Below are 24,519 nucleotides of genomic sequence, written 5' to 3'. Positions count from 1 at the left end.
AGCCTCAGCTGCAGCAGATACTGCTCGCTGCACTGGCTCTGTGAGGGATGTCTATATCTTATCCATGGCAAAATTAAAAGCCACGGCAATTGACAGGCAGCACAGAGTAAAGTTAACGGAGTTTTTGCTAGGATGAAATACAAACCTGGCAGCAATGACACGCATATCTTCAACACCACAAAGAAGCGTTCTGCTTTCCTTTCAGCATTTTGAAACTGCAGGTGAACCCAGGGTATAAGCACTTCAAGGCCCTCATGCCCTGGCAGCAGCTGTCAGTGCTGCAGTTCAAAGGACAAGATATTGGTATTTTGACAGCTTGCTGTGCTAACTCTGACTTCACAACCCCGGCAGAAGGTTGCCAGCAGGAGCACAGATCCTCCAGAACCGCCGTGCCAGGGAAACAAGGACAGAGACACAGGATGCTGAAGGGAGCCATGAGGAAGAGGAAGATACAGCACTTCCCATGGGAATGAGGGAGACATCATTTATCTCTAAGACAAGACTGAGGCAGAATTCACCTGCTGGCCAGGCCCAGCTCATGCAGCTCCCTGCCTGACCACCACACCAGCCCAAACCTGTGTTTGTTAACACAGTGTTACCCTCTGTGCAGGATTTGACTGCACAGGCTTCACAGGCAAACAAACCATGGCCAAGGCTGAGCCTCCTGCTACCAAAACCCGGCATCATCCACTGCCAGCATTGGGGCAGCTGAGCTTTTCCAACTTTATTCATCCCCGCTCACTCTGCACTGATTTCAGCAGAGATTTATTCAGACCCCAGCAGAAGACACACATGGCTCCTGCCCTGGTACAACACTCACAGCCGGACTCACTTTCACCTCTCCTTACTTTTATCCTTTTTTTTTTTTTGCTAAGCCTTCAACTTCTTCATAAAATCCACAAGTAAATTACTGAGTGGATGATAATTACCACACTCCCCAAATAAAGCTGTGAGCTTTTTAAAGCAGAACAAGCACAGAAGCACGAGCAGCTGTCCTGTGCTTATTTAAAGGGAAAGTCTAATTGCTCATTTTAATCTTTGCTCCCCCCCGAGCTCCTCACAGTGAGCACTTGGACACGACACTCCATCAATGCAAAACCCAGCTGAGTTCACATCAACCACCTGTGGCCAGGGTGACACCACCCCCCCCCCATTCCAGCTTCCATCAGCTGTGGCCATTCCCTGGTGCAGTAATGCAGTTTGCCGCGATGAGAGGTGCCGAGGTAGCATGCCCACTAGTTTGTGGTGTATACTGATACCACAGGGACAGGCAGTCTCCTTCTTTGAGGTTAATCCACAAGAAAAAAAAAAAAAAGGCTTTTCATTGAATCCTTCTTCTCAAACAAAACTTTCATCCTCTGCTCTATCTCTAAATACTTTTCTATATGTTAAAAGGCATTTCCTATCTGTATTTAGACCAGAGCTTCAAAGCTCAGGCAGTATTTCTCTGTTTATACACCAGCAGTTTCAGGTCGGCTCACTCCCCACGCGTCTGGCTCGCAGCCGAGCGAAGCGCAGGGGGAATTTTAACTCGATCTCAACCATCGGTCCGTGCTTCAAGCGCAGCACCCCGATTCTTGCACACTTACCGCAGCCGAGGGAAGGGGGATAGCAGAGGTGTAATGAAACGGGATAAATGCAATCAGCCGTAAGGGGACAGCGGGGAATTCCGAGAGTTGAGCGCAGTATTTCTGGCGTAATTCTAGCTAATCAGGCACAAGAGGCTGCATCTCGGTTACGGCTCGGGAAGCCTCCGACAGCGGAAATGTGAACCAAGCTGGGGCAGCAGGGACAGAGGTGCTCGGACCAGCCGAGAAGAAGCTGCGGGACAGGGCGCAGGGTGTCGGTGCCATGCGGGTACAGGATACGGTGGATGGATACGGTGCAGGCTACGCGGTGACGGCGGGATGGGCGATAGGAGATGCGAAGTACGGGGAGCCAGCCGGACGGAGGTACTCACCGGACATCGCCGTAGGCGCCGGCGTAGCCCTCGGTCCAGGGCTCCAGCTCGCTCTTGATGCAGGCGGCCGGGACAGCGAAGGGCGCCCGGCCCGCCGGGTACCAGGTGTCGGCGGGGAAGTCGGCGGTCTCTGCGGCCAGCCCGCGCCCGCAACCGAGGGGCCCGGCGGGCGGCTCGGTGCAGGGCCCGTACAGCGGCCCCTCCTCGGTGAGAAAGGCGGGCCAGGGCGGCGCGGGGCCCGGAGGGGCCATTTCGGTGCCGTAGCGGCACAGGTTGCCCCAGCTGCCGCCAGCCGCCGGCCCCGGCGGGCTCTCCAGCTTGACGCGCGCGGGCGGCGGCAGGCGGAGGCCGGGGGACGGCCGCGCTGCCGGCTCCGGCGAGCCGTGATAGAGCTCCGGCCCGGCGGGCGCATCGACGGCCCGGCCAGCGCCGGTGCCCGCGAAGGCGGCCGGAGCGGGCGGCGCCTGAGGCGGGTCCCCGCCGGCCGGGCGAGGGGCACGGGGCGGCCCGGCGGGCAGCGCGAACATGCAGTCCTCACGGGTCAGCGGCTCGGTCGGAGCCTCCAGGGCCAGGCCCATGGAGGCAGACACGGCCCTGCAGAGCTGCCTGGCGCTGTCGCCCAGCGGGTCCTCCTTGGGCGCCGGCTCGGCCTCGGGCGCCGGCAGCAGCGGCATCGCGCCCGTCTCGCCCAGCAGCTCCCTCATCTCGCCCGAGCAGGGGAAAGGCGAGCCCATGGCAGGGCCGCCTGCCGGCAACACTTTCCCGGCGTCGCGGGGCTCCTGGGGTGGCAGGTAGGAGGGCGAGCAAGGCGGCCGGGGGCTCGGCGGACAGGGCTGTTGGCCGGAGTCGGGCTCCTCCCGCGGCGCCTGGAAAGCCTCGCATACGCTCTGGAAAAAGCTCTGGAAAGCTCCGCGGAAGGTCCTGCCGCCCGGCCGCGGGTAGACGCGGCCAACCCCCAGCTGGACCTCCATGCCCGCTGAGAGTGGGGCAGCGAAGGTGGCAGCGAAAACAGCAGCGGCAGGCAAGGCGAAGCCGGAGAGCCCAGGCAGCAACTCCCCAGCCGCCTGCCCGCCGTACCGGTTAGCAGCGGAGCGGCCCCGCGGCGTCCATCTCCGCCGAAACACTGGACAGGGTGCGAAAGTTGCAGCCGGGAGAGCGGGCAGGTGCCTGTGGGCGCGGGAAGCAGGCGGTGGAGGGAGGCGGAGCGGCGGGGGGGACCGCCCCGCGCGGCCGGGCCAGTCCGGGAACTCTCCGGTGTCCCGCCAGAGGCGAAGCGCGCTTGCCCTGCTCGCGGTTCGGCTGCTGCTCCGGGCTGGGTGGCGAGCGGAGTTCCGCGGGGCTGCCCTGGAGCAGCGCGGACCCGCAGCGCCGCCGGCGTCCGCTGCAATTTCTCGGCTCGGCGCCTTCAGCGGTGCTGGCCCCCGCGGGCGGGACGGGACGAGCTGCGCAACGCAGCAGGGCGCGGCTGCAGCTGCCGCTGGTGCCCGTTCCTCGGTAGGCGGCCCCTGCTCGGGGGGCTCCTCTTGCTTCGCGGCTCCGCCTGCCCCGGGTGCGCGCAGTTGAGCGGAACTAGCAGTGAAACGCTCGTTTTCGCTGCGACGTTGGGAGTTTAGCAGCTCCCTCCGGCCGAGCCCTGCTGAGGCTCCACCGGCCCCTCTGCCTCCTGGGCACGGAGGTTGTGCCCCTCTCTCCGACCTACGACGACCGTCTCCGTCGAGACCCAGCAGACCGGTGTAGCACCACCCTGGTCACGCACCAGGCTGACCATGACCTCGCCAGCAGACATAATTAGTGTAGGACCTACCACAAACAAGGCTTGAGCTCCCCTTCCTGGTCCTGTAATTAACAGTCCTCAAGCAACTTCTGGTAGGTGCCATTCCCAGGGAACCTGGTAATGGAATCAGTCATTTGAGGTAGCTGAAAATAAGCCCAGTAATTTCAATCCCTTTGGAGATAAGAGAAAGTAATAACGTGTTGTAAATGGAGAAGTGGAGCCAGTCGGGAAAATGAAGAATCCTATACAGTCCTTTAAAAGCATTTTTACAAGCTGTAGAAGATAAAAATAAAAATCCCAAGTACAGCCAAGCGCAATCTGTCAGCGTGCTCTGAGCTGCCTGAGCGGCTGGAGCCCCGCATCTATCAGCAGTGTGGCTGGAGAAGGCAATTTATGGAGAAACCCTGTGAGCTTTCAGTCTGTATGAAGCTCTAAGCTGGTTTTTAATGACAGGTAATATAGCACCTAAAGTGATAGAGAAGCACGGCTAAAAGCTGAAAAGGCAAAAATAGAGGGATGCACTGTAACGTGCAGGGTGACTGTGTAAACCATCATAGGTCTCAGCGTTCCCACCTGCGTTGCCACAGAAGGGCCTGACTGCAGCTCGGGGTGAGTTCCCTCATGGCATGTGCCCCAGCCCGGAGGTGACAGAGTAGAATCATAGAGTGAATCATAGAGGCATTGAACCAGTAGCTGCAGCTCTGGGTGAGAGGGGATGGAATACGGCAGGAGAGGACTGGAGAGGTGTTTCAGAGGAATGCAAAGACACCCATGGAGATGAGGAGGACATTTGTGTGGCCAGCTAATAACCACATTACAAATTGTTCCTCACCTACCCACATGGTTCCTCACCTACCTCCTGCATGTAGGAGGCCTTTTCATGGGATAGGCTTGTTGGAAGTGACTGCTACAGAAGCAAGGTCGTGTGCATTGCTTTTCAAAGAGCTGGTATAAAGCCTACGCTGGATTTTATGACAAATTAGTACCATTAGCTCAAAGAATGTCTATTTCTTGGACACCAGTAAGTGTCCAAGGTCACTCTTCTCACCAGCTACACAGTACCAGCAATGCGCTAGCTTTACTACAAAGCTGCTCAGCTCTTTAGAAATGAGGGCAAAGCCCTTGAGGCACAAACCCAAGATCCACAGATGGATCTGATCATGCTATCCCCTGTAAATGATGCAATTTCCCCCCTCCCCATTCCACAAAATTAGCTGTTGCCACAAATCCATGCTGGTACCTGCCACGCTGATGCACATCCCAGTGTCTTTGCTTATTCAGTCATCAATAATTGTCAGGACCCTGGAGTAAAATACATGGACTCTGGAAAACATCTAGGGGAGGATTCTTACGACTGGCGTAAAGAAATGTATTGGAAAAAGCTGAGGATAGGAAGTGCAGTGTAATATCCCTTAAGAAAGAGATGCTTTGTTTTTTAAACAAGGCAGGGTGATGCACACCCATGATTCTCACAAGCTGCATCAGAGCACTGTTTGGCACCACCGCTTCCACCCAGGAGGAGATGTCCTCCATTCCTTCATATGTGCTGGAAACCCTGTGAGTGGTGCAGACCTCAGTGCAAGCTGGACTCTTTACGTTCAAGTTCTGCCTCGGACTGGGGGTATGTGCGCCTGCGTGCGTTTTCCCTAGTTCTCAGGTTGGAATCTGTCCTGCTCTCTCCTGTTCTTGCAACATCCACCCTGTGAAGATTTCCCCCCAGCCTGCAGTTTGCTGCCAGACTTTGGGAGATTCTAATCATGACAGACAGCCTGAAGAAGCTAGTTCCTTTCCCTTTCCCTTGCCTTTTCCCTTTCCCTTTCTCTTTCCCTTTTCGTTTTCCCTTTTTCTAGCAAGCATTTTGTTTCCTGGTATTCGCATGTTTCTTCTTAAAATTACGAAAATGTCAATGGTTTATGGGTGCATATGTCTGTGGCTGCACATGCTATTTTTTAAAGGCTTTATGTATTTGAATCTTTATACTTGGTTGATAAAGAAAAATCAGTGCTGCCAATGCACAGGGGTGTTTTACTTGCAGTTACTTTCTTGTTACAGAAAGTGTAACTTTCTGTAGTGTTTCAGTTTTTTTACTAGTTTCATGAAATCTGAGTCAAATCCTTACCATAACATCACTTCCTACAGCTTAGAAGTCGACCGCAGTCTCAGCTTACATCTTAAATTTCACGCACTGGATTCCAAGATGGTAAAACAGGCATCGTTTATAGAAAGACCAGGCAAAACTGACGCAAATGTGTATTTTTTCTGCATGCAAGTGAAGCTCTAGCTTTGATTATTGAACTAGTGAAGACTGGGCAGTAGCACACACCTACGTGTGTTCCAGAAAAGCTCCTTGCTCTTGCGCAAGGCCTTGCTTTTCTGCAGCTCAAAGCTGCAGGACGTGTTACAGGTTGTTTGCTTGGACCTGCTGTGTAGCTGTTGGTGTCAGAGGTGGAGACAGTCATGCATCTGATTGCGTTTTATTACTAAAGTGTTACGGAGGGCTGAGAGCATTTTGTTTCACTTTACTGTCTCACAAATCTGGAAGTGTTCTATTCTAACCCTTCAGTGGTATTTGATTTTATTTATTACATCTAAGTGTAAGAATTATAACACATGGTTTTCTGTTATGTAAAATATCATTAAAGCCAGGAATTGGGGTGGACATCCAGTCTGAAAGCACTGCAGTTTTGGTCAGATGAAGGTGTTTGCAGCAACATATGGACAAGATGACTGTTCTGGTTGTGTGTCACCCAGCTGGTGGCATCAGCTCTGCCTTGGCACAGGAGCTGCCAGCGTGGGGCCCTGCACCATACCCAGCCCTCGGTTTTCCAGCTGAGTAATGCACCGTTTAGGTAAAAAATTAGCCAGGAGCAAAAATAGATATTTTTTCCACAGATACATGTGACTTTATCATAAAATAACAGCTCTAAAATCCAGCTTATCTGAACAGTTGGGAGCGCGTGTCCTGAGTTACTGCAGCATTTAGCTGGGAGAGAAGAGGGACAGAGGGGATGATGTGGTGGGAGGACGGTGTTGCCAAACCATGTACCCCCGTGGCCTGGAGCTGGCAGCTCTGGTGCGTGTGCCAGGTGAGTGGGCAGTGCGAGGCCATGTGCCATCAGGATGCCATGGGCCCCGCTGACGGCAGCTTCTGCTGGGCTCTTCTCCTGCATCCTGGCATCACTGGGATCCATCCCCTGCCCCTGCTTCCTTTGCTGTGCGGGCAGGAGGAGGCAGAGCTGTTAGCTGGGTTTGTTACCCTCTGTATGCGAGCTGCATAGCGACATGGCAATACCTGGTGTTCAGGGAGATGTGGGTCTGTGCAGTGGGGTAAGGGAGCAAAGACACAGATAAAGGAGGTGTTTCCAGAATAAAACATGAAGTGCACAGGGTGATTTTAAGAGGAACATCACCTTTTCCTTCATATATAAGTAGTTTACTGATGTATGCTAAATGCATATTGATTTTTTTTTAATGAGACCCTAGATTCATAGATTAAAGTCTAAACTTACTATAGTTTATAAAAAAGTTAAATATGAAAGCATCATCTTATTCCCTCTATTTGCTCCCAGGATTATAAAGACGTTTCTGTCACATGCCTGGTGGAAGTTACTACTTGAACATCTAAGACTGAAGTTCATTGACAAGTTACATCGTCATTTCTAAGCACCTTTTTAAGGGTCAGAGGGAATTTTTCTTTTTAGTTGGTTTGAGCAGTTCAGTTCAGTTAAATCCTATGGCAAGTGCCAGGACAGGCAGGAGGCCTTCTGCTTCTGTCCTGGGATCAAAACAGACTGTGAAGGGATGACCTCTGCCACCCCTAAAATGACATCTTCACCTCTAAAATCGGGAAGGAGACACAGACCCCATGCAATTGATGGAATGCTTTTCATATGGACAGCACTTTATCTAATAAAGTAGTTTTTCACATTTAAATAAGAAAGCTGTAACATACTCAGAATTTAATACCATTTTCTTTAACTGTAAAAACAATCTTCAAATTCTGCATGTCTGTTTTAACTGATTTTAAATGCAGCTTGATACAGCACACAAATAAAATGAATAATTGCACTGTAATTGGCCCACACAACAAAGCCAATGGTGCTGTTGAAATATGGGGAACTCTTTGGTTAAGGAGGATTACTGGGCACTGGTTCAAGACTGTGACTACTTAAAAACATAAATCTGCAGTTCAACAGGGGAAACCTGGCCATGCCAAGTTAGGAGGGGTCTGAAGAAGAGCTAGCAAATATCTGATCTTACCCAGCACCTACGCTCCCCATCCTAGCTGTTCAAAACCCAAGATTCAACTCTCTGCAACTTTTGCTCCATGCAGTTGGCAACACTGCAGTTTGAGCAGTGGGCTGGGTGCAGATTTGAAGGATGAGTAAGAATCTCCAGCCAAAAGGGACGGAGAAAATAATAGGGAAATAGGTACCATACCATGTGCCTCCCCTACACTCGGCCACATACTCTAGGAGTGTTAGCTCTCCTTTCCAGCAAGCAAGTTCATTCCCATGACCACAGTTCAGTGATTTGCCTCTCATTGAAATTGGCAGCTACAGCTATTGGAAAAGCATTAAAATAAAATTAAAAAAAAAAAAAAAAGGAAAAAAAAAGAATAAATCCAAATGAACATAGTAGTTTTATTAATATTCACAACTTATTAATACTGTAAAACTCTGAGCTGCCAGGAAGAATTTCAAATTATTGCCAGCCCACTGATTTGCTGAGATATCACCGCTGGGAAGAACTGGATGGGAATTAATTCTTTCACAGAGCCACCTTTGCTGTCACCTCCATGCCTCCTGGATATGTTGGATATCTCCCTTTGCTGTCACTCTTTGAGCGAGCAGGTAGGCAGGCAGTGAAGCACAGGGTGGCTTTATCATGGGAGCAGCTGGTGAGAGCAGCCAAGAGGGCCAGAATGTGGAGTTCACACCCAGCCGGGGTAGGGCTGCTGAAAGCACAGGCAGCCCACACTGGGGACCTCTAGGATGCTGGGTTCCACTGTCAGCATTCAGCAAAGGTGGTGGAGAGGTCAGCACCAAGCTCTGTGTGCAGGGTGGCTGCTCCCACACCTCACCTCACTCTCCCCTTCAGGGTGTTTTCTCAGCAGGATGCAGGAATTTTTCACAGTTCAGGTAACCTCTGACTTACACTGCAGTTATAAAAGCAAACTGTATCGAGTGTGTTTCTAAGATGAGAAGGAAAAATCAGTGGAAATACAGAGGAGTTAATCCTAGTTCAGGGAAGGTTCAGATCTGCAGCCTGTAGGAACTTCATCTCTTTGATCAAATAGGCAGAGAATTATCAGACATCTCTGCTTTTCCTATCCCTGCAGTTCGTCTGTTTGTGAGCGCTAAAATGCTTTACAGCCCTTTGCAAACAGAACCTTGGTGCAGATTGGGAAGAGGGAGGTGGTGGTACTGCTAATGGTCCCAGTTTTCCGCGCAGGGGGATGCAAGGTGGCTGTGTAGCAGCGTGACCTGTGGCCATCAGATGTGAGCCAGGGGCTGGGAACAGCACTCGCAATTATTTTCTCTTTCTTGTGCTCTGACTCCAAGCTTTTTCCACACATGGCTTCTGGCAAAGAAGTCGTAGTTAGAGGAATTATTATCTATCTGGATATTTCATATTTCTTCTTCTTGTCAGTCCCTGCTCGATAAACAGAGCAGGATTCTTCCAGCTGTCAGGACTGCCAAGTCAAATAAGGATAAAAAAATTCCATCTCTCTTTTCTCCCATATTCCCCTGCCCTCCCTGAGAGTGAACGAATGCAGAGTTCAAAAGCCCACCCTTCACTAGCTATGTTGGCCTCTGCTTCCCAGAAAGCAAAGGAGAAACCTGGGTTGCAAGCAGAGGAGGCAAACAAAATACTCTGAGAGAACAGTATGGAAAAGAACTTGTTCCCTAGCCCTGCTTTGCTTTAGGCATTGTGCGGTGTGTTGAAGATGGCCTATTCTCAACTTCAATTTGATAGTTTTGAATTGTATTTTCCCATTCTCTCTACAACATGTACTGAGGTAATTTGTACCTGTTTGTAAATATCTTTTTAAAGGGTGAATTTTAAAGTCCCTTACAGATATTTATGAGGGACTTTCACCGTAGGCTTAGGTTTGATCTATGGATATCACCGAGAGTTTTGTTCGGGTAAAGTCAATTTAAATGCATGAGGAGGAAAGCAGTAAAATATGCTGGATTTGGTTCTGCGTTAGTGAATGGGCACTTTGCCTGACTTCCTCTTGAGCAGAATGAGATCTGATTAGGGCAGTGGAGATGCTAAATGACCTGATCCAGCAAATACTTCAGTATGCTTTCATCTTTAAATATATAAATAGTCTCACTGAAATCTCTCACTGAGATCATGTAATTAGCATTACATGTGCGTAATACTAAGTACTCACTTAAACACGTTGATGTATCAGCAGCAAAATGATTATTTATGAAATGTTGTCAGACACATCAGACACCAAGAAAATACTTTTTCTAATAAAATCCTTTGGCTCAGAATATCCTACGTGACTGCTCAGAATCGCAGCAAATAACATCTTTCAGATAGGCAGGGGACATTCCATTGAAAGTTTCTCTCTAGGCTCAAGATTAGAGCTGTTCTTTTGGTTTTTTTGTTTTCCTGAAAGATATCATCACCAGGTGGTCTTTAAGAGCACAAATCTACAGCCATCGAGAGCTCAAATGTTATCATAGTCCTGTGGGAGCTTGCCAGGAGCAGTATCAGTCATTTTTTGCCATTAATCTCTAGTAGAGTAAGGTCAATGGCATAGAGCTCAGCCGTTTTGCTTCCATTCATTTGAGGCAAGTTGCAGGCATAATCCATTAGTCAGTTGCTTACAGTGTTGTCTTTTGTGCAACTCCAGCTACGAGGTTATTAACCTCTTTATGATATAGCTGTGGAAGACCTTCCTTATTCATGTCCCATAAATGTTGAAATAATGAAGTCCTTTCCAACCACAGCAGCGTGTATTGGAGAATGAAGAATTGTTCTTTATTTAAAAAATGGCAAATACTCAAAACTGATCTAGAGCACCACCAGCACTCTGATCTGTGCCTGGGGCAGAGGCAGTGTGATTAGCCAAAGGTGCTTCCAGCCTTGGTGCGAGAGCTTGTCTGTGTGTGTATATGAACTTGTTACTGTGCTCACCTAATTATAGCAGGGAAGCGAGGATTCAGTGGCAATGAAGAACATGTCATCTGGGGAAAAGAAACATGCAAGTAAGTGAGAGAGATCTTATTTGTACCTCTTCTGGATGCTGTGGCTGAGGAGCCATGATTTGAGCTGGTGATGGGTTCTTAAGCTCCAGGGAGCTGGTAGAGCAGACACCCCAGAGAGCTCCTACCAGTCAGTACCTACAGATGGGGAGGAGGCAGAAGTCTGCAAGAAACCAGGCTTTGTTATTTCCACCCACAGCTCTTCCTCATTATTTGAGTGAGTCTGTTATTCTTAGCTTGACTAATGCTACCCAGAAGTAGCACATTTCTTAATGTTTTAAATATTTTGGCCAATTGTATCAATCCTGGTCTGCTAACTTTGCCTTTTCTTGTCAGACAGATGTGTGAGTTCATGTGGGAGGGTTAAGAGGCTTTAAAACCTGTCATTTTTGCAGATGCATGCAAAAAAAATGTTTCCACCTTCATCTATTTTAATTCTGAATGGTAAGAGTGTCTTGCACTTCTTGCTGCTCAATGTGTTGCATCCTTCTGATTTAGGACCATAGGTTACTTAACATTCCCCTGTACCTCTCCTTGATGTCCAATGCTCTCGCTGCTTTTACCCCAGAAGGCCCAAACCTTAGGTGTTCCTGGGAGAGGAATTGCCTATCTCCTTGCCTTCAGGGAGTTTTGACCAAGCTTATGACACAGATTAGTGAGAGGATCCTGCCCTGTTCACGTCACACTGCGTGCCTTGTCCCAGTGATGGGGGACTGATTAAGCATCATTACCTCTCAAGAAGAAAGCACTTGGGAGAAGATGAGTTTGATTGATTCCTGGCATGTATCATGATCCACTGGCCAGTGTCTTCCCAGGAGCAGCAGTAGACCAGTAGTATCCTTGCACAGAGAGCAGCACACCCACACAGTGGCTTTCAGATGCCTTTGTTCACGTGTTTTGAAACAAATCTCACTTTTTTTAGGACTAAGCAGGTTTCTTAGGTACTATTTCTGGAACAGTTCTGATCACCTAAAATGTTATTCTTCTCTTTGCCAAAATTCATCCGTGTCACCTCCAAAGAATCACTAAGAGATCTTTTTTTCTCCTACAAATTGTAGATAGGTTTTCAGAACAGTCTGTTCATGCACGTTAATGAAATGACTGAAGTGCATGGTCCATTTGATCAAACGCAATCACTGCAGTGCTGAGAACTTTAAGAAACTTCATCCCTAACGAAACACACATTTGTACCATTAATTGTGTCTTACACAATTGCATTTTCACAGACTTTGAAGATCCTCAGGAGCTGGTGAGGTAAGTAACACATGTGGTTGTGACTCCTAGGTTCCTATATGAAGCCTGGTCCAAGGCAGCAATGCTGACAGATTAATTTTCCCAGTGTACAGACAGGAGAAGCCTGGGATAAGGTCACTTCCATTACTGGACAGGGATGACCACCCAAGGTGAGATACCAGAGGTGGATGGAGATTCATTGGGTCCACTGAAGTTCATGGGCGCTTTGCTGCAGCCTTCAGCAGACCAGAGTTCCATCCAAGCTTAAACACATAGTTGGTGTTAAAGTTGCTGCTGCTTGCTTGAATACTCTGAGGATCTCAAGGAAGCATCAGAACATTTCCCTTTATCTGAAGTTTCTAATGTTACTGGTCTTTGCCCCATCCTAGCAGGTGCAGCCCTTCCTCAGTACGTCCCAGAGGTCATTTTTAAGTTCTTATTTCCATCACTGCTATTTAAAGACCCTTAAACATATCTAAAGAATATCACAAAGATGTGCCATGGCTCAGCTGAGAGTGTGATTGAAGGGATTAGGTTGTGTTGATTGTAGCATGAGCTGAGTGGAAACTACCGACTGGAAACTTCAGTAAAACAATGTCTGTGTCATGTTCTTAGTACAGGTCACAAAAACCTTGATGCAACGTCCTAGAGGTGTAAGACTTTGCACAGTTTACTTTGTAAACATATTTTCACTGTTAATTAGACACTGAGGAGTCCATTCTTTCATCAGGTAAATATATTGTATGACTGAAGAAGTAGTTTAATGTGACCTAGATCTAAAACTTGGGGCAGTGGGACACACTCGCTCCTCCACTAACGTGTTTTGCTTCTCCTGAATCTCTGAACAGCAGTGCACACAGATTGGGGCACTGGAAGCCAAACCTGGCTCAGGACAGAGCTGGTCACTGCTGCAGGCTGCTGGAACATTTCTAAGGAGGAGCAGCAATGGAGGATAGCTATACAGATCCACTACACAGAGCTTGCTGATTACACAACATAAGCCAGCAAGAAACTGTGAATCTCCCAAATGCTGTGGCAATGTATTTAAGCTGCACATAAGGAGAACTGCTTTTTCCAGTTTTTGCCCTTCAGTCCCCTTATCCATCCTTCTTGCTAAAAAACCTTTGTCCAGCCAATTTGTGATCCAGACATCAATAAGCAAGTGACCACATGTGCACTTTAGTCTAAGTACACTGCATTGAGAGAACCTGCATCACTCTTGTTCCAGTTTTAAAATATTTCTCTTGACTCTTGAGTTCTGTCTACAATCTCCCCACCTACAGTCTTTTCTGAGCTCCTTGCCTCCATTTGCTTAGCACTGAGCTCTTCCTGCCAAGTGCTGCATGGGTGGCATGAAAAGCACCTTTGTCCTTTACCAAGCAAGGCAAGCTTCTGGAGTGGATAGTTTCTGTCTCCTCTGTTCTTCTCCATAGGTGGCTTCTTTGCTGACTAATACAACCCTGCAGCAGCTGCAAGGTGCTGAAGATGCCAAGCGGCTGCATCTGTATTCCATGCTGCAAACCATACAATGCTTGGAAGAACAGACAAGGTGGATCAGATATGTTCTTGGGCTTGCCCCTGCTCAGGGAAATCCAGGCCTGGCTGGTGTGTATGGCTATTGCGCACTTTCCGAGGAACTGCCCTGACCCTCTGGAATAAGGAAAAAGCATTCTGGTGTGATAAATTAAAAGGAAAACCAGAATAGTGCATTCTCAAGGGAGAAAGTAGAGGTGAAAATTATTTGGCAAGGGAAACCTCACTTAGATGAACCACAAAAGAAAGCCAAGTGGTTGTAATAAACAAGCCAAGTGGTTGTAATACACGGGCGTGAAGAGATGCCTCTCCTCACCTTGCCCCCTGCCTTTCTGGGTTTTTTTGGGGTTTTTTTTTGCAGTTACTTAAGCACAATGATGGGAAAAAAGCCAGCTCATCTATAGGAGAGCTGTTCACACACAGCACTGACACATCTGGGCAACAGCTGTCAGCTCTTTCCCACCCACACCGCCTATTATGAAATGACACCCCACTGAGGGGACATAATAGCAGAACCCACTAATTCAAACCCAGTTCATTCCTGTGGGAAGTTCAAATTATGGTGGTTGTTGATTAGACCCGCTTGAGATGATGAGTTTTTGATGGGAGTATCTCTTCACCAGTAGCAGCACTGAGAGTCATCTGCCTCCACTGACCAGGGCTGGGTGGTCAGCGTTCTAGCAGATACCTCAGGTCTTGTCTGAGGAAACAACCTCCATGAAGTTCCTATTGGTTTCAGGCCTTAAGTTTTTAAACATTCTGTAGCATAAGGGATACCAGAATGCAGCAAGGGTGATGTGCTTCTCATGGATTGAGGTTCCACACCTTCAAGATTATAACTGAATTCTTCTTGTGCTGCACAGCAAGTTGTGCGATCTACGACACAGTTATCCAGAGTGAGCACTGCACAGAAAGAATGAAGAAGTTCAAGGACTGCAAAGATCACTGAGTTTAGGTGCAGATATATATAGATTGCCATAAAAAGATGTAATAGATTTTGTCCTGCTAATAGTAATACACTATTGATGTAAAATTACTGTATGAGTAGTATAGTGGATCTGAAGAGTCTCCAATGAATAACAATAAAGTGAGTCAAAAAATCAGTCTTCTAGTGCATGAATCTGAAGTGACTAGGACAGATGTAGCACAATATCCTACCCTTAACAGAGGGTTAATTGAAAGAGAACTCTGAGAGGCTGGATGGGTTTATGTTCACCACATGTTCTGCAGTACAAAAGTAACCTGCTGGTGAAATAGGTTCCCAGTGATTTGCCTCCTATTGCTCTTCAATTAATATTGAAAGGTTTTGATTCAGAGTACAAAAATTGTTAGCGATGTCATTACAGGGCAATGAAACTTGGCATAAGGAGGCAGCAGAGACTTTGAGCCTTTCTGCATCCTGAGCAGTATTTCCAGAATGCTGTTCCCATGCGGAGCGATAAGTTGTGTTTATTTCTTGGGCTTTACCTTTGCTGCTTCAATTCCAGCCTTAAAAACATGCAGAGGTGCACATGCAAGCACATACAGACGTACAGACACACACCAGCACAGGCTGGAGTTTTTCAGCCCTGTGAATGACAAGAACACAGAAAATGAAGGCGGTTTATGCATAGCTGATTCAGTTATCTGCTGATGTTACAGGAGACACAGACAAAGCACTTTGTTTCCAGGTTTCTGTTTATCAATAGTTCTCCTGCTATCTGTACAGAACGTGTTTCAATCTGGGGCTCTTGTAGCACTTTCCATCGCTGGGGTCTAGCTGTCCCATTTAGCAATGCCCTAACTCCAGTGTCCATGAGGACACTGCTGGTTCATGCAGTGCCCTACTGGCAGCATCCTTTGCCCTGGAAAGGCAGCTTGGGTGCAGGAGCCAGGTGGGAGCCCTGCCATGTTTCAGACAGGTTCCTGCTCTGAACAGTGAGGTAAGTGCCATGCCAGGCAAAATAGGGCACATCTGCCTTGTGGTGCCCAGGGCAGCTGACATAGCAGGAGCTGTATGGTTAGCAGGACTGTGCAATCAGTACTTGCTCTGATACACAGTCAAGAAATGTCTTACAAGGCTTTAAAATCTGAAATCTCAAAAAAGGCCTGAACTGTCAAAAGTAACCTACTCAAATTCAAGTCTTCGGTGCTAGGTTTGCATTTGAATGGCTGCAGTCTTGTCCTGACTGGGAATGGACATAAGGAAAGCTGTTAATGGTTACAACCTCCCTGTTACCCATTAGTGGTGCGATCAGAGAACAGAAATGTTATGAAGCGGAGTGTTGGTCTGTGCCTTGCTCAACCAATAACCAACATGTATTGACTTCAAAATTTTACGTAATTGTATCTGTATTGTCTAAAGCCTCTTTTTAGGCTTTGGATTATTGTTCATCATGTGATGTTCTGAGTACATTCATGAGCTGCTGTTGTAAGTTCATTTGGGGAGTCTTTGTGCTTGTAAATTATGGGCAGATGTCTCATTTTCTGAAGTGTCCAGAAACTGGCAGGTTTGCTAATAAAAAAAAAGAGAAAGAATATTTTTGTTGTCGTTACTGTAGCTCCCTATTAAACAAGAAAATTCTTCAGTACTTGCATGTATTTGTATTTTGTTGTTTTTAATATTTTCCCCTGAGGAATCCATCCTTTTGATATCAAGCTTTATTTTGAAAGCAGAGACTAGAAATGCTCTCTCTGTCCAGTCAGCTTTTGCAGTCCTGCCCTATCCTCATGGCAGGCGTTGTTAGCCTTGTGTGTCCTCCCTGCCCAGAAAGCCTCTTCATCGACAGATTCATCCTTCAGTCGCTCATCCCAGTGACCAGCCTGTCCCTAGTTCCTCTCCTCTGCAGATGCAGCAAGCTGCTGCCTTTTCACAAACCAAAGGGAGACCTGGTGGTATTGTTTCTTGCTCCTTTGCATCTGGAAGCCAAGCACCAGATTTCATTTGTGGTGCCTGGTCTTCTTTCTTTCCCCTGAACAAGAAAGGATGTTGGCTGTAGTTGGCTGGAAGGGGGGTGGTTGGCAAGCCATGCCTTGGTAGTTCTATTAGTTCCTGCAGAACCACGCTTATTTTACACTTATTTTGATGAATTTTGTTTCACGTTTTTTATTCCATCTAGAAACAGTTGTAAATAAACTGATGTGGTGTCATGTTCTAACCTAGAGAGAGTCAGCCTGAAACACTAATTTTCTGGCCTTGGTTGCACCACACAGGCAACTCTTACTAAGCCAGGTATATAACAAAGCTGGTCCAACATATCAACACACACCTAACATTTCTTTCAGTCTGGCACATTCTGTAATCCCTTGAAGCACACACTCTACAGTGTCCATCAGTTTTGCTGAAAGCAGAGGCTTTGGGATATAGACAAATGTGAAGCCAGCTGCACAGATTCAGAAGAGCTGTCTTGCTGTATGACGAATATTGTGTTTGCAAATCTGCAGCAGAAGGCTAGGCAAAACTTCCATGTTATTGAAAACACTGCTTTAAAGGAAAATGGAATTCCCTTGCATGAGCATCTGTCTGTTGTCTGATTTCCCTGTTTACTGTTTCCCGGGAAGCCAAGAGTTTCAACCAGTTATTTAGAGATTCCTTCCCCTTTATTGGTGCTGCTCACAGCAGTTCATGAGGGGCATCTGGTTTTCTGCTCTATTACACCAAACTCTAGTTGGTGTTAACAAAGAAAGTAAAATAGAAGCAAACAAAATGAGTACTCTATCTCAAATTAATTACTACAATTCGGGTCCTGCCTCACACTAATCTTTGAGTACCTTAAATCTGTGCTATCTGCTGAACATAGCCTGAACTGAGTTGGTCTTCAAATGGTAGCAAAAAACCACCCCCAAAACCGTAAAAACCACCCCAAACTGAAATGTTTTCAGCCTTTTCAGCCTGGGAGAAACAAGTTTAGAAGAAATGTGAGAAGCAGATGTCCCACAGACCACAGTAAAGCCAGGAAGGTGATTTTTCCCCTTGATGTCCACTGCAGGAAAAGGGAAAGGCAAGTGGCTGTACAAGTTTTGGCAGCCAAAGAACCAAGTGCTAAACTAGCAGGCTGCTCTCCCTCTGACTAATCACCTAAAGTGGTGATTAGTCCTTCTTTTCCCTTTTTTGACCTTCCTACAGCACTGCAATGGGTCTGTAATCCCTCAGTGCCCTCAATGCCTTTGGACACTATGCTTTCCACAAGACAAGAGGGATCTTCAAGCAGCTCAGCTGCTGTGCTTGTACTCTTCACTGTGCTTACTCACTCTCACAGGCACAGAGGCGTGACCATCCTGCTGTGTACTCAGTGGAGCTTGTAAAGTTCCCTGGCCCTCAGCCTTAGTTGTCATAAAACTGGACTTGAGTGCAGTGAGAAAAATGATCTGAACTGGCTGGTTTATGTGTAAACAAATGATTCTGTTAGACCTGGAAAGACAAACACATCTCATGTTGGATCGATATGCCACAAGATAAACAGCAAGGAAATTTTAATTGCCTGGGTATACTCTCCAGTGTAACTGATATGCAAAGAGACCTCAAAGGCCAGGAAGGGAAGTCTGAGAATGAGCTTTCTGTGTGTTTTTGAGCCTCCACAACATTTTGGGCTCTGAGGTTTATTGAGGTCCAAACCATTTGTACATTTTAGTAGAATCTCGCCAGACCTGAAGAATCACAGGCCTGATTCGAAGGAGGGTGTAATAGTGCTGCAGAGAAGGCTGACATCTCATCCATTGTATTCTTGGGAAAAAGGATTTAAGAGCTCAGAAAAACAAGAATCACTTGGTTTTTACCACTGCAAGTGCAAATATTTAAAGTCCTATTGAAAAATCCCAGTGTATCTCGAAGGTATTGAGAAGGTCAGCATAGTATTTCCACAGGTAGGTTCAAGGATGTGCATGCGTCCTCTCCAAAACCAGAGACACTCTTGCATTTAAGGCCATGGTCTTGTGTATCTAATTTAATAGCTTTCTGGTTTGATCTTAGGTATTTTGCACACTTCAGTGACAGACTGACCAGACTATGTGTTGCAGTGCTGACTGCTTATGTAACACTGAGCTGCCTGACCTCCTCCCCTCTTGACAAAACCAGCTTCTTTACTTTCTTTACAGTTATAAAATGTCCTGGCAATGCTACTGGTATCTGCTTCTTGCATCTAAGCATGTGAAGAAAGAAAAAAGGCAGTAATTTGGCCTCTGAGACGGCTTTTGTTGCTCATTTGCACAATCCATTGCTAATGGCTCATTGCATATGATTTCCATCACTAAATCTATTTCACATGTGGTGGTGGCTAATGAGGCTAGTGAGCCTCCTACCCTCACTAGAAGAATGAGGAGACATAGTCATTATAAATTAACTCAAAAATATAAAGTAATTGAGACAGGCTGCAAACCAACAAGGTAGACAGGTATCTTGCAGGTGTAGACAGGTAGACAGACATGAAGGTAAACCAACAGATATACAGGCAAGTAAGATATTAGCATCTAGGAGCTTTCCACACTTTTCTGTAAAGCACTCTGAGACTGGATAGAGAAATGCTAGTATAGAGATCATCGTATTTCAGCAGATGCTGACATGCTGCAGCAGAGGTTTCTCCATCTATCCACGTTTCTAACCACTGAGCCAATGTAATGTGTATTTGGGCATCTGACTCGGCACGTCATATGTTGGAAATAATGGCCTGTTTTTCTTAGGATTTTCCAAACTACCCTGTTCTAGAGATACAATATCTTGTGAACAAGCAAGAGTTCTTTAACTTCCTTAGAATTTAAATGAAATGTACCCTAAAATCAGTTTACTTTCAGTCTCACAAAGTTATTGGGTAGAGCTGATGGAAGAATTTATTGGACTCTGATTTTTTTAATTTTTAAAAAGAAATAGAGGCAGGTCAGAAATGGGGTTTGACTCAGCTAAACCCATTCTTTTAAAGTAAGTTCTTCTGTCTGACAGGATAGTCAACATCTATAAAGATGATTTTGCATGAATGCTGTTGAAAGATACATTATGAATACCTGAAATACAACCCTAGTGCAAAAAAAATGATTATTTTAGGGTGAACATGTAGGAAGACTTTTAATTCCTGCATAAATTGACAGCCTGTGTAGGCTGGTGACAACAGGGAATGAGCGGGCATCACTGAGCTGTGGTCATGGTGCCTGCTGGAGCTTCCCATCCAGAGCTTGGTTGTGTCTCCTCTGCCACTGGTAGCACCCAGCTCTGCTGTGTGAGGGAGCTGCCCATGCCCAGCACAGTGCCCTGCTGTTCCAGAGTCATTCATTCTGAGACTGGTATATTAATACCTCATGTGTTATGCCTCAATCTTCATTTTAACTTAGCTTCATGCCGTGGTCTTATGCCCAGAATTTGCATCTGTTTTAAAGTGTCAGTTCTCTTCACTACCACTTCATATTTTTGTTTATTCTGTCTTTTACACACCCAATGGTTTCTGTTTCAGCTGCTTATGTGGCTGGAGAGTGCTACACTCTGATCCTCGTTCAGTTCATCCCACAGTCATAATGCATTGGAGCTGTTCACCAGCCACTGTGCAGCTGTGGTGAGGAAATAAGGGTGAGGGCATGGACAGCGTGTCACTGATGTGCAGGGTTACCTTTTGGAGAGCTCTCTGAGAATCAGTGACCTGCAACCTTGACTATACCTTATGGGGATTGGGTACAAGGCACAAAGGAATGGAAGGAGTCCCAAGAATAAATGGAGGAGGGTAAGTTATCTACCTTGCTGCTTCCAGTCCGTGGATACTGGGCTGCAAAGTTGCCTGGAACCCACACATTGTGCTCTGTGTGTGTACGGAAGAGTTTTCTGTCTCTGCAGCGAGCCAGCTAGCAACCTGCTTAGAGTACCCTGTGCTATGGTAATTCTGACTCCATAATCTCCATTTATTCTCTGTTGCTGGCACTTGAAGCAACTCTGGGAAAAAGGGCTAAATGGATAGGTCATTTCTCTTTCTATTTTGTTTTAGCCTCCCAATTCTTTCTCACTCTTAATGCTTATAAGTTCAAATGGTCAATACTCAGCCTGTACTACATTCTAAAATGGCTTCTTGAACATCCTGTGCCCAGCTACAGTAAATAGCCTTCAAGCATCTTTCTTTATGCTTCTTCTCAAAGAAACAATTTTCATTTATTTTTTCAGTTTGAGAATTAGCCTTATTTCTATAGACAAATGTTGCAGTTGGGTCTGACCTGCCAGGGCGCTGCAGAGGATTTTTCCCATTCTTTGTTATGGACATGAACATTTTCACTGTTTGAAGTTTGCTTTCTGTCTTACTCGAATGGCAGAATAGAGGCCCGTCTTCAGCAGGGACTGAGGTTTATAGCTGAAGGGGGCTGTTCTGACTTCTTACTTCACACATTCTTACATCTTTCCATCTCCTGTTAGCAGGCGAGGAAGATCCTTGCTTGGTTTTTATTCCTCAGTGAGTACTTCCGCAGTCATGGCTCTTCTTTCTCTTAGTTTGGTCCCTGCATACCTCTGCAGGAAGAGTGCTGAACTCATATTAAACACCAATCACTGAAGAAATCCAGCCTAACTAAATTGATCTTTTCTTCCTTGTCTCCACTCCAAGACTAAGACCAGTCCATCAGGCCCTTCCTGAGGAAAATCCTAAGGGATATCTTCTTAAGTTTGTGGGTGGTTTCCCCTGACCTGAGGCTGGAGGATTCTTCCCTGAGCTGTTCCTTCCACATTACCTTCAGAGGCACATTGCCTCTGCATTGATCTCTGTCCTCTGGAGCTGTAAAGCTGACTTGAAAGTTTTGACCAGAGGAACTGCACCTACGGCATCATCTGGACCAAGTCACAGTCCTTGAAATTAGCTATGGACGTTCTTTATATATAATGAAATCTCAGATGTGGGTAGGAGTGTTCAGGGTGTTGAAGAGGATCTCTGTGCTCTCTTGCTGCACTTCTGTCCTACTCTAAGCATTACTTATGATTCATTGCTTGATCTGATACTTATTACTTATGATTCATTACTTTAATTTTAGCCTTTTTAGCTATTTTTACTGTGAAAGGACCTGAGTGCTAGGGACAAGCAACTGACATTAGGTAAAGCTTGCTGGAAACAAACCTAGGACATAAGCATCTGAGATTCAGAGAGAGAATCTTCACAGTTACAGGCTTGCTGAAAGCAGCTCCTTTCTCAGTAAAAATGAAAAGGCAATGAACTGCTTCCAAACTTCCCTATGGCTCTTGCCTGAAGTAATGCTTGAATCTGCAAAACTGTGACAGGTTTCAGCAGTTGGGAAGATTGAAGGAGAATACCCACATGCTGGCAGTCTGTCAAACTCACCCTGAATAAACTGACACCACTTTGTTTCGCCTTCTTGGAAACTGTGTGGCTGTGGTTCCTCCAGCCTTCAGCTTCTTCACAGGGCTTTTTCTGGTTTCACTCTCTAGTTTCCTTCCCTTCCACCCGAACACCTATTCCATAGTCTGAGGATCTGAGGACCACTAGATTGGCAATGTTTTTTTTTCATCTCTAATTCTTCCCCGAGGCATAACTAAGCACATTCACCACTGGTCAGTTTAAATCTAGATTCAAGTATCAGGCGCTGGTTGCCCAGCATCCTTGGGAGTCCATTTGGTAATTACCCACCAACCTTAAGAATTCACGTTGTCAGGGGTGGGAGCCAGTGCTCTAGTGCTGTTGCTCTTTGGCAGCCTCATGACCTACAGAAGGATGGTGTTCAGAAACTGGAAACTGAGTTGGGGTTCTACACTATTCCCATTCCTTTCTTGTCTCTGAACCATTCCTGTTGCTCCCACTGGATTTGCAACAAATACTTCATCCTCTTCTCAGCTGTGGTTTGATTTGTAAACTTTCTTACCAGGTGTATCTCTCAGCACCTCTCACATGCACAGCACTATGAAATGAAATGCTGATTAACCTGCAAAACTTCCATGTAAGGTTGATGAGCTTTCCGATCCTACATCTGTCCACGGTGAAGCTCTTGGTTTCCTCCAACCTCACGAAAATGTCAACGTCAGAATCAAGGTTAAAACTCAGAAAGCTTCAGCTACTGTTCCAGGGTCTGACCTTGCTCCTCTGGCAGGAAACCTCCCCATTCAGTGTACAGCTGGCACACTGATGATCCACACCAAAAACAGTGGGAAACTTTAACCATCTCCTGCTCCCGTTGCCTCAAGGAAAAGGCTGCAGGGATGCAGCAATGCTGGGTACAGACTATTCCTGCCTGAGAAGAAGGGAGTTTTTCCCAGATGACAGAGGAAGTTTTTCAGCTTAGTATGAAATGCCCTTGTTTACTTTTACATGCTATGGAGTGGACATCTCTTATTTGCACAAAGTCAGTATAATTGCTCTCCTTGTAAACAAAGAGTTTAATACACTGAGGGGAATTTACTTAACTTGGGCCATGGCAGATTTATAGTTTTTAAATGGAATGTCAGAAGGTTGCTGGCACTTAGGGAATCCTGCTTTGTTATTTCATAATCACGTATTTATGGTTCCCACAGCATACTGTTTTTGTCTTGCCATTCATTAACTGAAGGTCTATTAAGCTGTCACTGCTTAGCTTCAAAGTACTGTACTGTAATTCTATCCGTTGCTGTGATTGTGCTTTCATTCTTCTGGGACTGTTTTGATGGAGATCCCTATCAGCACTGTGGAGAATACATAAGGAGCATGTTCTGCCCTATGAAGCAGGCACAGAAAAAGTGAAGACTGTGAATGAGCTATTGTCTGAGGAACGCAATCCCTACAAGAAGGATTAATTATCAGCAAGCCCAGGTGTTGGCTTTTTGAGTGTACTGCTGATGAACAGGATCCCCTGTGTTTGTTACTTACTATTCCTGTTGGCAGCTTTAGCAGAGAAACCAGGGTTAAAGCTAGCTTCCCTGGAAACCAAAACCAAAATGCCACGTGGAAACCTTTGTGTGTTTCTTGTCTAGGCCAGGATTTTGCAACTTGTTCATGTCCTTTATTCTTTTCTCCTCCTAATGGGCACTCACATTCTTCACCCAATTTCAGAAAAGTAGCTGCGTGGTTGTTCCTGTGAAGATACAGGTAAACCAGAGTCCCATGCTGGGCTGCTTGCTGCATGGAAAAACACCTATTTGAGAGTGGAGCAAAACGCTTTGCTTAATAAAAGGGCATATATGTGTAATGATGAAAGAGAAAGATCCGAGCCCAGAAGGGCTTCCAGCAGCAGCTCTCCACGTGAGGTGTGCTGTTGGTGGCACAATCTCCTGACTGGGAAGTCCAGGCAAAGTCAGCAGGTAGTGTATGGGAGTGACCACACAGCTCCTGAAATGCTCATGGGGCTCCTTTGACTCGGAGGCAGGAGTTGCTAGTAAGGAGGGTGGTGGAGCAGTTGGTTGTTTGCCTTTTGGCACCTGGCCCTGGCCCCGATCCCACAGGTCCCAGGCTGGTGAGCTGCACACTGGATGTGTGCAGGGCCCTTGAGAGGAGTGAGCAGACCCTCCAGCTGCTGACAGCTGGCGTCACATGCAGAATCTTACAGGCTTTCTCACACAGCACCACCAACACACAACCAGACCCACTCTTCTATTTTCACCAGCTCTTTTTAGGTCTTTCTGTCCAAACTCATGCCTGGCCAATTTGGTTCATGCCTCACGAATCTGGTGGCCTTCTATGATGGGGCTACAGAACTGATGGACAGGGTCAAAGCATTTGGTGCTGTCTACCTGCACTTGTTCAAAGCATTCGACACTGTCCTGCATGATGTCTCTCTAAACTGGAGAGACATCAATTTGATGGATGGACCACTCGGCTGATAAAGAACTGCCTGGAGGGCTGCATGCAGAGAGTTGTGGTCAATGGCTCAATGTCCAA

General features: G+C 46.7%; 1 protein-coding gene across 1 annotated transcript in view; it reads right to left on the bottom strand.

Annotated features, from left to right (window-relative positions):
* AR (androgen receptor) overlaps positions 1 to 2,931 on the bottom strand; it is a gene marked incomplete at both ends in the record, with an annotated part of 52,577 nt that extends 49,646 nt beyond the window's left edge. Inside the window, one exon of the mRNA XM_080624690.1 lies at positions 1,961 to 2,931. Within this exon, the coding sequence (XP_080480816.1) occupies positions 1,961 to 2,931 (971 nt within the window). The remainder of the gene's footprint in view (positions 1 to 1,960) is intronic.
* Positions 2,932 to 24,519: the final 21,588 nt, after the last annotated feature.

Source organism: Psittacula echo, assembly GCF_963264785.1.
Source record: "Psittacula echo genome assembly, chromosome: 8".
NCBI classification, from domain to species: domain Eukaryota; kingdom Metazoa; phylum Chordata; class Aves; order Psittaciformes; family Psittacidae; genus Psittacula; species Psittacula echo.
Note: the sequence above shows the minus strand (reverse complement) of the source record. Positions and strands in the feature narration are given on the sequence as shown.